Source organism: Trichomonas vaginalis, chromosome V (assembly GCF_026262505.1).
Source record: "Trichomonas vaginalis G3 chromosome V, whole genome shotgun sequence".
In the NCBI taxonomy this organism is placed as follows: domain Eukaryota; phylum Parabasalia; order Trichomonadida; family Trichomonadidae; genus Trichomonas; species Trichomonas vaginalis.
Window position 1 is genome coordinate 15,439,180 of NC_067207.1, and position 15,394 is coordinate 15,454,573.

The 15,394-nt window shown below is 29.1% G+C and overlaps 5 protein-coding genes across 5 annotated transcripts; 2 read left to right on the forward strand and 3 right to left on the reverse strand.

Moving 5' to 3' along the window:
- Positions 1–1,589: 1,589 nt before the first annotated feature.
- Positions 1,590–4,287, reverse strand: TVAGG3_0341430 (uncharacterized protein; the record flags this gene model as incomplete). Its single annotated transcript, XM_001581277.1, has 1 exon — positions 1,627–4,287. The coding sequence occupies one exon, from the start codon at positions 4,285–4,287 to the stop codon at positions 1,627–1,629; it is 2,661 nt and encodes an 886-aa protein (XP_001581327.1).
- Positions 4,288–5,253: 966 nt separating this feature from the next.
- Positions 5,254–7,404, forward strand: TVAGG3_0341440 (surface antigen family; the record flags this gene model as incomplete). Its single annotated transcript, XM_001581276.1, has 1 exon — positions 5,254–7,404. One exon carries the CDS (start codon positions 5,254–5,256, stop codon positions 7,402–7,404), a length of 2,151 nt encoding a protein of 716 aa, XP_001581326.1.
- Positions 7,405–8,118: 714 nt separating this feature from the next.
- Positions 8,119–8,799, reverse strand: TVAGG3_0341450 (ankyrin repeat protein family; the record flags this gene model as incomplete). The annotated part of the gene is made up of 1 exon (XM_001581275.1): positions 8,119–8,799. One exon carries the CDS (start codon positions 8,797–8,799, stop codon positions 8,119–8,121), a length of 681 nt encoding a protein of 226 aa, XP_001581325.1.
- Positions 8,800–9,657: 858 nt separating this feature from the next.
- On the forward strand, positions 9,658–10,029 carry TVAGG3_0341460 (uncharacterized protein; the record flags this gene model as incomplete). The annotated part of the gene is made up of 1 exon (XM_001581274.1): positions 9,658–10,029. The coding sequence occupies one exon, from the start codon at positions 9,658–9,660 to the stop codon at positions 10,027–10,029; it is 372 nt and encodes a 123-aa protein (XP_001581324.1).
- A 136-nt stretch (positions 10,030–10,165) lies between these two features.
- On the reverse strand, positions 10,166–12,145 carry TVAGG3_0341470 (surface antigen BspA-like family; the record flags this gene model as incomplete). Its single annotated transcript, XM_001581273.1, has 1 exon — positions 10,166–12,145. The coding sequence occupies one exon, from the start codon at positions 12,143–12,145 to the stop codon at positions 10,166–10,168; it is 1,980 nt and encodes a 659-aa protein (XP_001581323.1).
- Positions 12,146–15,394: the final 3,249 nt, after the last annotated feature.

Consider the following 15,394-nt stretch of genomic DNA (forward strand, 5'->3'; position numbering starts at 1 on the left):
AAAATTTGTAATTATAAAGGCAGTTGTTAATCTAGTTTATTTGCTTTCTTTTAATAAATCTAAAGCAAGAATAAATAATAAAGTGACATAGATTTGTCATATACTATAATCTGTAAGCATAAATAAAAGATTGATATTTATATACCAAATCTTTTGACATGTTATTTTTCTAATAACTTATTATGAAAATATCAAATAATATAAGATTATAACTATTAATGGTCGAAGATTCCAAGATAATAGTCTCGGCACTCAATAAATTTCATTCCTTTATCATGACATTCGAGGTATTCTTTCACTGGATTGTACTCGTCGAGTTTTAAATAACGATATTTATGAAGATCAATATGTTTAGAGTCGTCTATATCAGGATTCAAGAAATAAATTATAAAATCATTTGTGGTTTTTGCTGTTTTTGATATGCTTCGAATGAATGAAATCACACTTTTTGGTGTCTTTTCATCTTTCAACAAGTATTCTAAAATTATTGTCCGACATACAAAACAAAAGTCCCGCATTCTATCAGGGGAAAAGCAATGTTCGTAATATTTATAGTCTTCAAGAATAATCCCAATGGCACGTTTAGCAACATTATCAAAGTCTTCTGGACTGAGTTTAATTCCTCTTGTAAATGGAAGAAAATGACTTAGATAGAAAACATCAAGTCCCTTAAAATATATACCTTTTGGAGTTTCAATACGTTCTAGAAAGTCTAAGACATCTTGTGGAATAATAAGTTTGAATTCCAGAACTATGTCGTTATTTTTATTATATGATCTTTCAAGAATAAAATATTTTGATAAACTAACGTTATAATGAATGTATCTATGATACCATTGTACGTATATGAATGACCTCACGAAATAGAACAGTTGATAAATGTATTCGATAATTGATTTGAATAAGGAAGAAATGAAAAACATTTTCATAAAAAATGTCAAAATTTTTGAAAATTTTTTGTTTGACATAAATTTGTAATTTAAATAATTACAACAAAAGATTAAACTTTTGTTAAGATATTGTAAATAGGGATGTTTCTTGACCAAATAATATTTATCGTAGTTTCCTAAAATTTGACATATTTATTCGTGCTTTGAAACAAAAATTCTCGGATATACGATTGTTTTTGATTCAAATGCTGTTCGGCATTAAAAGCAAAAATAATCATATACCTGAGAATTACACTTTTCCGACATTTTTGGGTCGCTTCGCGCCCCTGAAAACACGTCCGAAAAGTGTAAATTTTAGTGTGTACTTACGCCAGTATGGCATAGCGCTTCATGTTTGTTGTCAGAAATTTGAATTTAAATATGGGTGTAATTGTGCTATTAATCTTGTTTAGATATGAATATAAGTTCATTTAAAACATTAATTTAAATAATCATAAACCTGAGAATCACACTTTTGTTCCATTTTTACCAGCCATCACATTTGTAAAAAGATAAATATAATTAGAAATGATGATTGCCATACAAACTTTGGACCTTTAAAATATAATTGATAGTTTATATAGATAAATATGATATCGATTTCGAATCAATAATTAGATTTGGATCTTTAAAATATAATTGATAGTTTATATAGATAAATAAATAAATTTACAAACAAATAAATATATAAAATAAATCAGCTTCTCTTAACAGCTGTCAATAATGATCCAAGACTGTATTTATCGCCAAGATTTCGAACGATCTTCTCTGTGTCTTGAGGAGGAGGGACGTATCGAAGAGGGAATGACCAGTCTGCTTCTTTAGGTTCGAATGTTTCGTCTTCTTCGTCTTCACTTGTAACTGTAGACTCGTTAGAGCTGCTGAAGCCGTCAAGAGATGGAACAATAACTTGTTTAACTTTAGGTTTGACGACATTGATCATTTGATCTTCTTTTTCTGGTGACTGAATAGAGTCTGAATCGTCTGAAATATCTGGATGTTTCGTCCGTTTCTTAGATGCATGGACCGATTCTTTAGCTGGACGTGGAATCTTAGGAATAGGACATTTAAAAGGTTTGTCACCTGCATCTGAATAAAGGCGACGCCGCTTTTCTCCTTCTGGACGTGGTTTTGGAACAAATGTGTCGCTGTCATCAAATGTAATAGATTTGCCCCAGTTGCTGCGAAGTTTGAACTCTTGTTTCTTAGATGATTGTGTTTCGGATGAATCTGACTCTGGATTCTTTTCAGCTTCGTCATCATCATCATCTTCTGTATCTGAAACAATCTTTCGTCGTGGCTTTTGATGAACAAAATTTTCTTCGGAATCTTGTTTGTTTGGATATGGTGTTTTAGTGGGATTTCCAAGTGAATTAATGTATTCACCAAATTCTTTGCTAATTGAGTTAGGAAATGGTGAACAAAATTCATAATAATAGACATTAGAAGGAGAATCAAGAGGATTCTTAGCCGGTTTAGGATATTTAGAATTAATGTCGGCATCTGATTGGAGAAGACTAAGGAAATTCATGCGGGATGCATTGGTTCTGTTGCTTTTGCAAACTTCATTAACTTGTGAGTTGTGGATCTTCTTAATAGACTCGAATTTGTTGATGTCGTTCAATGGGAAACTGTATGGATATGGATAAAGTTTGCAAAAGTTGACAAGTGACTCTGGATTTTCCAAATCGTTGTTGTCACAAACGAATGTCTTCATGTTCGTGCATTTCGAAAGGGTATTGCTGAGCGTAGAGAATCCCTCGTCTCGGATTTTGTTCCCGGATAAGTCTAAATACTCAAGATTTGTTAATGAAGCAAAAGCCTTCGAAATAGAGGCCAAACCTTGGGTTCCAAGGAATACTGTGTCTGTTCCGGTGAGTTTGAGGGTCTTTAAGTTGGTCATTTTCTGTAATGAAACAGAAAACTGGTTAACTAGCTCTAAAGATGACTCGGAGAGGACTCCTGACATGTAGAGAACAACTAGATTAGGGAAGTTGTCAAAGAAAGTGCATAGTTCAGGAGAAATCTTGTTATTACTCCAATAAAAATTCTGAAGTCTCATTCCATTCTGTTTTGCAAGGAAGTTAAATACGGATGGCCATTCTTCATCATCTACATGGGCATCTGAGAGATCTAATTTCGAATTATCTGGAATTTCTTCAAAAATAATTTTTAGAAGAGAAACAAGAGTTCCTGGCTTCCAACTAACATCGCCAAATGACATAAATGATAATTTTGGTGGTAATTTAAGTTTCTTCTTTATGTTTTCGCATGAATTTGATGACATGTTCAAAAATCTCAATTCTGGAGCATTTGTAGTTAATAGATCCAACGCAGATCCGATTTCTATGTTACAATTGGCAACTGAGAGCATTTTCAGCTTCGAAATTTGATTTGCAATTTTATCAAAGGAAAGATTCTTTGTATTGTCAAGATTTAAGGAAATTAGGTTTGGCAAAGATGCCGAGAGGTATCCGTTGTATAAAAAATCCAAGGCTTCGGCTGATAATGCGTTTTGGAACGAAATATAGTTAAAATTGGCCGTAGAGTTGATCGTTGAGAGTTTATTAAGTTCTGGTATTTTTATGTTCGTATCTATGAATGAAAGTGAAGTCAAATTTATGGAATTTGGATTTAAAGATTCAAAGAATTCTATTCGATTATTTGCTTCGCCAGTAAATGTTAAGTGATATATAGATGGTGCCTGTTGAAGGAGAATCGATAATATCCTATATTGAGTTGGAAAATCGAGATTTGGAATTATTAACTCTCTAATGAAGCTAGTCATCGGTATGATATCGAATACAGCGATAAGGATATTTTGCACATCTGGTATATCCGATAGATTAAACGCAGGTCTGGAAATTTCAAAAATATCTTCAATTTTATCGATTTGATCACCAGTTATTTTCATTTTTTCGGTCTCTGCACGTTCAATTAATCGGGACATTATTGACATCGTTGTCGGACGCGATGGAGAAAACTTAAATTTGGATAATTTGAGAGATTCTTGTTCAAATCCGTAAAGAACATGCTGTAAAATATCACCAATAGCTCCAAAAGCAAATTTAGAATCTGTTGTCTCGAATTCTAAAACAGTTGGATCAGAATCTTTATTTCTGAAAGAAAGAGTTATTTTATCATTATCTATATTTAATGACTGTAGGGTAATCCATGAGCCATATAAAAACGGTCCATTTTCGCATTTTTTATCCCATAATGCTGCTCCACCGTCATGAAGAACAATAACTACGTCTTTTGACCCGAAAGTCTTTTTCACTTTACCGAAAGCAGAAAAAATAACAAATTTTCCTTTTTGTTCATGGAAATTTCTAGCTGAATGCCGAACTTTTTCCATAAAAATAACAATGGTGTCACTTTTTTATCAATTTTTTATATCGAATTTGGATATTTGTCAATTATAATGATAATTTTGTGATATTTGCTTGTTATATCTTAAATATTTTCTATTAATATTGGAAAAATTATAGAATTATTGATGTAATCATGTTAAAATAATGAAGTTATCATCCGTTTGTTAGTTGTTTCTGCTATGTAACCTATGTGTAGCTCATTACTTTATGTTTCCCTTTAAATTTCACCTAATTGATTGTTTCTTAATCAGATAAGCATATTGCATTAATTATACCTTGATGCTATCATTAAACTGTTTGTTATTTATGCTATCTAGCACAATAAGGTATTTCTCCATTTAGAACCTGAATTTCCGTTTCTTTATCAGCCTCTTTTTAACCTATTAGATAATCTAATTGGAAATATTACTACGTGTTAACTGCTATATAGTTTATCCTTAATAAAGATCTGTTCTTTCCCATAATTTGAAATATTATTCATAATTTTAAGTAAAAATCACTTTATTATCTATAAATTTTTATTCGCCAGAAAGTATGTTCTTGCGCACAATTCTTTAAGAATTTCAAGGACTGTAATTGCCTCAATAAATATATTACCCGTTTTTTATCAAAAATTGAGATAAATTCAAAGATTTACACGGTAAATATAAAAAATCTAACCTTTTTTTTAATGTATTTTTATTGATTAATTGATACTTTTTATACTATGTGTTCAAAATGGTATTGAGTATAGTGAAGATGGAACTGTTCTCATCCGTGCACCTGATGATTTTAGCGGAGATCTTGTTATTCCAAAAGAAGTTATTACAATTGGGACCACGTCAGGCGATGTTGGTGGACCATTCTCCAAATGCAAAGATAACATTAGATCTTTATCATTTTTCCCTGAAGCTAAAGTCCAAAATATTTGTAGTTACTGTTTCTTTCAATCCGCTTTAGAAACGGTTGATATGCAATATTGCACCTTATTGACATATCTGAATAATTCTGTATTTAGACTATGTCTAAAACTGCAATCAATAACTCTTCCCCCGAACCTGAGGGAAATCGGGAGCGGATGTTTTGGATGGTGTGGCTTGAAGTCAATTTCTTTGCCGAATTCCGTAGTGAAGATATATGAATGGTCTTCTCAAGATGGAGGGGCATTCTCTGGATCTCTTTCCTCCATTACAATTAATCCTGAATCTCAATTAGAAATAATTGGATCGGAAGCATTTGCTGGTTCTAAAATAACATCTATTTTCATTCCAAAAAAGGTAACTGAATTATCAGGCACATGTTTGCACAAAGTTTTCCTAGATGAAATAATAATTGATTCTGAGAATCCCAACTTTAAATCAGATGGATTATCAATTTTTAGTGGAACAAATAATGATACTTTAATTTACGTTACTTCTAAGTATACAGGCAATTATTTAGTTCCAAGTTTTGTTAATAAAATTGGTGTTGCTTGCTTTAGTAATTGTAGATTATCCGGTATTACTTTTCACGAAAGTGTTTCCTCAATTGGACCATATTGTTTCTCAGAATCAAATCTTGTTAATGTTGTTCTTCCAGAAAAAGTAGTGATTGTCGAAGATAGTATATTTAAAGAATGCCAACAGTTGCAAAGTATTACTTTATCTAATTCAACAACAACAATTTACAATAATGCCTTTTATAATTGCATTTCTCTTACTAAAATTGTATTTCCTTCAACTCTTACCAATATTGGAGAATCTGTTTTCTATGGGTGTAAAAAGCTTGATATTGATTCTAATCAGAATACAAACTTTAATTACTATAGTCAAATGCTACTATCAAATAGAAAAACAAGCATTATTGAATTCTTCGGAAATGATATTAATCTGGAAATAACGGCGCCTCCAGAAGCAACAACAATTGGAGCTAGAACATTCATGAATAAAAATCTTAAAACAATTAAATTCCAAGGAAACTTGTTAAGCCGGATTGGTGAGGAATGTTTTTCTCAATCAACCATTCAAACTATTTCCCTTCCTGACAGTTTGAATAATTTAGGTGCATCTTGCTTTGAAAATTGCCAATCCCTGACTTCAATATCATTTTCGAACTCATGTCCATTAACAGTAATCCCTGAAAATTGTTTTAAGGATTGCAAAAACTTACAAATTTTGACATTGCCAAGTTCGATAACAACAATAAAAGCAAATGCATTCCTCAACTGCTATAGCATAAGCGATATTGGATTAAGTGGAACACAAGTGTCAAATATTGAAAATTATTGCTTTATGAATTCAGGAGTTACAACTTTCATTTCATCAAACAAAATTACTTTGGGTTATGGTGCATTTACAAATAGTAATATTGCAGAAGTGAATATCTTTGCAGAATCAATTTCGGAAGAATGCTTTAAGAACTGCACTATGTTGACTTCCTTAACGTTAAATGAAGGAACAACTACTATTTTTGAATCTGCTTTCAGAGATTGTGTTTCGTTAGCGTTATTTACGATTCCTGCAAGCATTAAGTTGATTAGATTCTATGCATTCATGGGCTGCACATCATTAAAAATAGTTACATTATCGCTGAATAGCAAGATAAGTGAAATAAATGGAGGTACTTTTGCTGACTGTCCATTATTGCAGTCTATCAAGTTGGATCCTAATGATAAGCAATATAAGTTCAGCAATGGAGCTTTAACTTACTACAATGAAACCAAAGTAATTACATTTATTCCTAGTAGTAATATTCAAACATTTGTTGTTCAAGCAGCTATGGAAAAAATAGGTTCTTATTCTTTCTATGCGTGTACTAATTTAGTAAAAGTTATATTTAGCGGAAGAAATATTGATATAATTGATTACATGGCCTTTTATGGATGTTCGAAGCTTTCATATATCTTTCTTGGCACAAATACACATGTTTCTTCTATTGGAAGCAAAGCTTTTGAAGGTTGTCCGTTGCTTAATAATTGTGGTGCAATTACCTGTCCAACTGCTACTATTCTTTTATTTAAAGCACATAAAATATCAAGATCATCATTTAGAACAGATTGTAATTATATTTGTCAATCTATTGCTCATTCAAGATCAGGTTTTACCACTACAATTACGCTAATAACTCCATTTATCTTGATGTGAATAAAAAGATAATGTATACATTTTTAATTTAAACTGCTACTTTCACATGGCGCATATATATATCAATATTACAAAAAGATAATGCACAAAAAACCAGTTGATTATACTATTAATGAGGAAATTACAATAAAATGTATTCATTTTGTAAATAAACATAATAATTTAATCAACAAATCATATTTAAAAACAAAGGCCGATTGGAGCATAATCTACTGGACGGCGACCATACATATTTTTAATTTCTCTATTAGCTCCAACGGATAAAAGATATTTTACAACTTCAGAATGTCCATTCATCATTGCATAATGGAGTGGTGTATATCTAAAATTATCGGTATTATCAATTATCGCTGCTTCTGCAATAAGAATTTTAACTATTTCAAGATTTCCTTTAATTGATGCATAATGCAATGCAGTAATACCATCTTTATTTCTTTCATTAATCCTAACCCAAGAAGAAATAAGTTCATTTACTACATCAATGTGTCCGTTCTCTGAAGCAAGTAAAAGAGGGAAATTTCCAAATATATCCTTTGCTTCTATATTAACTCCGCGTGCAATAAGAAAATTAACAATATCTATATGTCCATTGCTTGATGCGAAATGAATCGGTCTCCACCCACGATCATCTCTTTTTTCAATATCATCTCCATAATCAAATAAATATTTTACAAGTTTGATTTCTCCATTTTTGCAAGCTTCATGAAGAATAGTTCAATTACCAGGGCCTCTGTGTTCTGTAAGTCCTCCATTTATTGCAATTTTAAGAATAACTGTATTATCTTTTTCTATTAATTCTTTAAAAAGATTATAAACTGTATCAAAATCTGTGTAGAAATCATACTCTGAAATTATTTTGAGATATTCCGTCGTTTTGTTATTCATTTCTGTTAGCTGTGCAATTTTCAAATCTTTTTCTTTATTATTGGCTCTTAGTGTTAAATATTCATTTATTCGTGTTCGTTCCTGTTCGTCAATATTTCCAAGAATTCCAGTTCTAATTCGTTCATCTGAGTTTTCAAGAATTGAAGGATCTGAAAGAAATACGTTTAAATTCTTTAAAACAATGATTGAATCATTTAACAAATTAACATTCATGTTTTCTTTGATGATTTCGAGTGTTGAAATTACGTCCTGAAGATTTTTTGCAGTACAGCTTGATTTTTTGAATAATTTAGATATATCAAATTTACCATTTGCTAACTTATGAATAGAATTGTAAATTTCTGGAGTCATGTTTACATATTTGAAGATCATTTCGAGATCTTCAAAATAAAATACATCAAACAGGTTTTCTGCTTCAATATATTCATTAATGTGAGCTCCAATATACTCGTAATCGAGGGTAAGTTCTATAATCATAGCGTGAAATTTAATGTCAATGGCAGAATTCATTTTTCTTTGAATCAAAATTTTCTGTCAAAATTATATTCCAAGAACTTTCCTAAATTTTAAATAAGAGATCAAAAATTAGTAAGATGTTGAAATTAATTAATTAACCATACAAAAAATTATCAATTCAAAATTGGTGGTAATTTTAACTGAAAAATTTAGAATTGGAAAGTTAAGTTTTTCTTAACCTTTCTTTACGAATTCAAGTTATTATAATACGCTAAAAATTTTACCAAAGTTGTGTGGAAAATAAATGAAGAAGTTACCGATTTTTCCACTAATTTGGTTATCTTGATGGATTTTGAGAGATTTACTAGAAGTAATCTGTATACTTTGTAAAAATTATTCATCAATCTGACATTTGATTCGGCAATTTGCAAAGTTTAAAAAAATTAATGGAATAAACCGCTCTAGGGTAAACATTTCATGCGAACATAAATGAATCATTATACACAAATGTGTGATCACTACTAAACTTACTTTCTATCAAATCTTTAAAAAGATATTATTCAATTGTTGTTCTTTAGTCAAAGGCAGGTATTATCTATTTTTATAAATGAAAATGCTAATGGCACTAATTAAATAGAAACATCTTGACATTATTCTATATTTTGAAATATCAGCTGCATATCTGCATTATTAAAGTCATTCATTGATATGTAATTAATATAACAAATCATTATGCTCATACATAATAGTCTAAGATAAAAAAAATTGAAAAATACATTGAATGAGACAACCAAATATAAGCATTAGCATCAATTGCTGCATCTGAAGATTCTGTTTTACATTTTTGTTGCCATTCTGTATTAGATGCAGGATCATTGGCTTATTTCAACAAACTTCTTGTTGATAATTTAGATGAATACAGATACATTAGAACAATTCATAGAAAAGATAAAGTCAACAAACTATTACTCACCCCCACATTCATGCGATGAAGGTGCTGTCCACTATGCTTCTAAGGATACAGAGCACTTAACATTACCTCGTTTTATTCCTACTATGTCTGAAGATCTCAAAAAAACTTATTTCAAAATTTACAATAATAATGATGTTCTTGCTGCTCAGATACTTTCCATAATTGCGATAAATGGAAGTAAATCCGTTAAACATTGCATATCTAATATAAGTTTAGATTCAAAAACAGGAGATACAGTTATAGAATTGATTGATTTCCAAAAGGACATCTTTAAGGAATATGATAACATTTGCAAAGTTAGAAGAGTATAAATATACATTGCAGTTTCCAATAAATTTTAAATATGTGATATATTCAATATTTCCAAATTTGAGAAAATTAAGCAGATAAAAATGCATCTGCATGATTATAATTAAAAAGGAAATGAAATTTTTATTTCACGACGATTTACCTTCTTCTTTTTACATTTAGTCTCCTGTATTGTCGATAGAATGGTATTCCTGGATTTGGAACTGATATCGGAAGTTCTTGAATATCAGAATCATTTGGATTATATTGTTGATAATAATTATTTGAAAAATTAACGAATCTCACAGGAATATCGGCATATTTTGTGGATACATATTCTGGAATGATATTAATTGTTTTTATATTTAACGCATGAAGCTGATTATATGTGTCATCACTCCAATAATCAACAAGACCATAATATGAAACATTTTTAATTTTATCGAAAGCTCCTTCATATATTGTTACATATTCATAGAAAACGACATGTTCAATTGCATTGCAAAGACTGAATGATGCAATATAAAGTGTACAATGATCGAATATTTCAACTGTTTTAAGATTTGTACAATTCTTAAATGCATCTTTATTAACAAATACTCCATAGTCTAACTTAATTCTCTCAATAGCTGTAGACATAAAAGTTGAAGGATTTATGATTTCTAATTGTGGAGGAATTATGATATCACGCAATCTGTAACAAGATGCAAAACATTTCTCACCTATGAATGACATTTTTTTCGGAAGAGGAATATATTTTAATGAGGGACAGTCTTCGAAACATGATTCACCTAATCTTTCTACAGATGGATACAACCTAACTCTCTCAAGTAATTGGCATGATTTGAATGCCTCACTCCCAATTGATTTGAGGTCCAAACAACCAATTAAATTTATTTCTATGATACTAGTTGAGTAAAAACAACGGTTTCCAATTGAAGTAATTCCTTTGCCTAAAGCCACATATGATAAATTTTCTGAATTAAAGAACATACTGCTTAAGACATCACCAACATTTGAAAATGAAATATTTCTGAATTTATGACCATTTGGAATATATTCCAAATTTAATGGACGATGAATAACTAATGTTTCAATATTCAAACTCGTTTTGAATGTGTTCATGCTAATTTCTATTGGTGTCATTGTTTCTTCGAATATGAGTGTTTTCAAATTTGAGGCTGAACTAAATGTCAAATCTTCAATTTTTAATATCTTTGATCCAATATATATTTGAACAAGATTCTTCCATTTATTGAATCCAATTGATTTAATAGTTGAATTATAGTCAAATTTGATCGATATTGCTGAATTTTCCCATGGTAAGTTTGATGCATATTCAATATCACGTCCTATATAAATATTAATGGCATTTGTATTTTGGAATGAATTAGAATCTATTGAGATTGCTGAATTAGAATCATCAAATTCGAAATTAATTAGACTTGTGCAGTTATAAAAAGCCATTGTTTTAATATTTTTGCAAGTTGAATGAACTTTAAATGATCGAATATTATAACAAGAATAAAAACACTGATCTGGAATTGTTAAATAACCAGCAGAAATTCTTAAATCTGTCAGGTTAAAACAATTTTTAAATAAATTCATACTGAATTCAACTATTGATTCTGATTTTATATCAACTGAATATAATGATGAAATGCTCTCAAAAACTCTTGCATTTAATTGTAATTTCATTTTTGAACAAAATTTAATTGATTCCAAACTATAGCATTTAATAAATGCAGAAGAAATAGTCATTGAACCATCAGATTTACAGTTTGCAAATTTGAGTTTTCCACAATCTTCAAATGAATTACTATTGATATTAACGTTTCCACCACTATTTATTGTTATAGTTTCAAGCGCTGAACACTTATAAAAAGATGCTGATGAAAGTTCAACTGATGAATTACTATGAATGGTTAAAGTAGTTAGATTTGGGCATAAAGAAAAAGAATTGGAATTGAGTATAATATTCGAATTGCATTCTATATTTAATGATAATAAATTATCAATTGAATTAAACGCATTTTCCAGAATTGATACTCCACCTGAGCAAATCAAATTTAATATTTCAATGTTATCAGCATCTTGGAAAGCATAATTCCGAATCGTAATTGATCCATTTACATTCATATTTAAAGTTGATAGGAGTGTGGTGTTAGTAAATGCGTATTCTTTAATTAGCAAAGATTTATTACATGAAATATCAATTTTTGTAAGATATATGCATGAATAAAAAGATTTGGAACTGATATATATTTCACCAAATGCTTTAATTTCGACAGTTTCAAGATTTGGGAGTTTATAAAAAACAAATGAATCGATTGTCAAATCAGATCCAGAATGGAGAACAATGGAAGTGAGTTTACATTGTTTAAATGGAGAATTTACAAAATTATCTGGATCATTATTATTGTATTGATAGAAATGCAATCTCCCATTGGCTGAAATGCAAAGTGAATAAATATCTGAAAATTGGAACGATTGTGATAAGATATTAATATGACTATTAGATGTTAGATTTATATTCATGCTTTCTCCACAATAACAAAAGGCTTTGTCTGATATGTTTATAAGATCATTAGAATTAATATTGACTGAAGAAATGATCCTGCATTCATAGAATGCAGAAGTTCTTATCAATGTATTTCCTCCTGATTGAAGATTAATAATTTTTAAACCATCTGCTTTTTTGAATGCTTTATCATCAATAATTAAATATCCTTTGGATTGCATATCAATCCTTTCTAAACTTTTTATATTTTCAAATACAGAATAGCTAATATACAAATTTCTACCTGATTGTAAATAAATCACCGCCAATTTCTTTGAGTTCTTAAAGGAATCGCTTCCAATCGAAATATCTCCATTCGTTACTATTGAAAGCTCTGCAATTTTGTTTGAATTAAATGCTTCAGATCCGATTTTAATATTTGAAGGTGAATTTATGATTAATGTTGAAAGGTTGTGGCACTGATAAAATGCATAATTGGATATTATAATTTCTGATTCTGAAGTGATATTAAGCTTTAATTCATTTAAAATTAGGCATGCAAAATATTTTTGTATTGTTATTTTACCTTTTGAATGTATCGATAAATCAGTCAAATTATCGCACTATCTAAATACAGACTGGCTTGTGTAAGCATTTGAATTTGCTACGTATTCAAATGATTTTTCAGATTCAATATTAACGTGTTTCGTACTTTTACAAAGCATAAAAATTTGATCATACAATATTATAATTCCTCCTGATTTAATATCAATTGTTTCAAGGGAGGAACATGATTTAAAAGCTTGACTTTGTATTATGATATCTGAATTAGAGAACAATTTAAGTGAATCAATATTATTACAATTATAAAATGCGTTTGGTTGGATTTCAAGTGATCCAGGACAATAAATATACAAGGCTTCAATATTATAGCTAGAGTTAAATGCATATCTACCAATACATATTGATCCAGACGCATCTATTGAAAGATATGTTAAATTTGAGCAATTAAATGAAAAATCATATAAATTAATGTTTGATTCAGATATCAGATTGACTGAATAAAGTTTAGGAAAGCTGGAAAATGAATTATTTTCAATTGTAAGAGTTTTTTTGGAATGTAAATAAACAAACTCCAGATTTTCACAAGATTGAATTGAAGTTTTCTTATAATAAACATTGCTTTTCAGTATTATAGATCCATTTGAGTCAAAATCAATAATTTTCAGATTTTTACAAAGGAAAATTGATTGTGGTTCGATTGTAAGATCCCCGTTACATTTGATAGTAACATTTTCTAATTTGTGACACATATAAAAGATTGTATTTATATTAAGATTTCCGTCACAATATATATTAAAATTTTCTAGTTCATGACAAATTTCGAAAGGACTAGAAAAATAACCATCACCTGTACTTCTAATTTTAATGTTAGTTAAATTGGAGCATTTATAAAAAGCTTGAGAATAAAAATAAGCACTTCCGTTGCATTCTATATTAAGATTCTTAAGACATGAGCATTCTTGAAAAGCGCTAGTTCCAATGCTTAACGAACTATTTGTATTAATATCGAGAAATACCAGGTTTTTTTGATTTTCAAAAAATTTATCTCCGATGGCTAAATATTCATGTGATAGAAGTTTTATACTTTTAATAGTTTTTATATATGCAAATGTTCTTCCATCAACTATAAGTCTTCTTTCAGATACTAATTCCAGGTTTGAAAATTTTTTACATTTATCTAGGTAAGAATCATATTCTGTACCAAATATTAGTTCGCTCTTTGAGTATATTGATAAATTCTCTAAATTTGAACAATATGAAAATGAATTTATTTCAAGATTAATATTTGGAGTATTTATTGAAATGTAAAATAAATTATGGCAATTTATAAATGCATTTTTTTGAATTTGATAAACATTTATAATTGTGACACCATATAAATTTTCCTGTCCATTAAATGCATTACTTGAAATTCGTTGAAAATTGTTAATTTCAATTTCCGAGCATTCACTTTGATTGTATTCATAAGTATTGTATACTCTACATTTTCCATTGCCATTGTTTTCATAAAGGCATATCGCAAAGAAAGAAAAGAACATGTACATTTTGCTGAAAAGTCAAAAATAAATTTCAAAAAAAAATAGATTAAATGAAACGTTCTATTTTCAATCGAATTATGATTGCATTTTGCCAAAAATTTGATTAACATTGAAAGTATAAACAGAGTGACGGTTTATTTCAAAAATGTTGAAAAAAAAATGAAATTCTTTTATTTAAAAGCAAGCATTATTAATACAGAATAAATGTTTGCTTAAAATAGTATAATGTTCAAATTTATTTTTTATTTTGATTGATTAAAATATATATGAGTTTGCCAGCTTTTGTTAAAATTGAATGGAACAGGCAAATAACCGTTTATTATCAAACTTTGATAGATATTCAATTTTATCGTCTATGTTGAAGCTGTTTCTATTATTATAAGGAAAATTGATGAGAAAATTTATTACTATAGTCTAAATCAATGCATGTTTCTTTTTATTTTCGTATAAATACCACAAATAATCCGAAAATAATTTTCATTAAAAAATTTGGAATTATGTACATTCAAAATGGGATCAATCATTCTCAATTTATCTTCTTGATATGAATATTTATTCTATATTTCCATTACAATTGACATTTGTCCATCTGAAGAACATCGCATGGGCGATTAAATATTTTTGTCAGTTAATTCTTTGAAATGAAATATCAATTACTCATTTCATTTATAATTCGAATTCCAAAAGAATGAAAAATGGCATTGAATTTCAAAATCAAAAAAAAAATAGCGCAATTAGTCAATATAGCATACCGTATTAACAAATGTGAAGATAGAAAGAGACTTA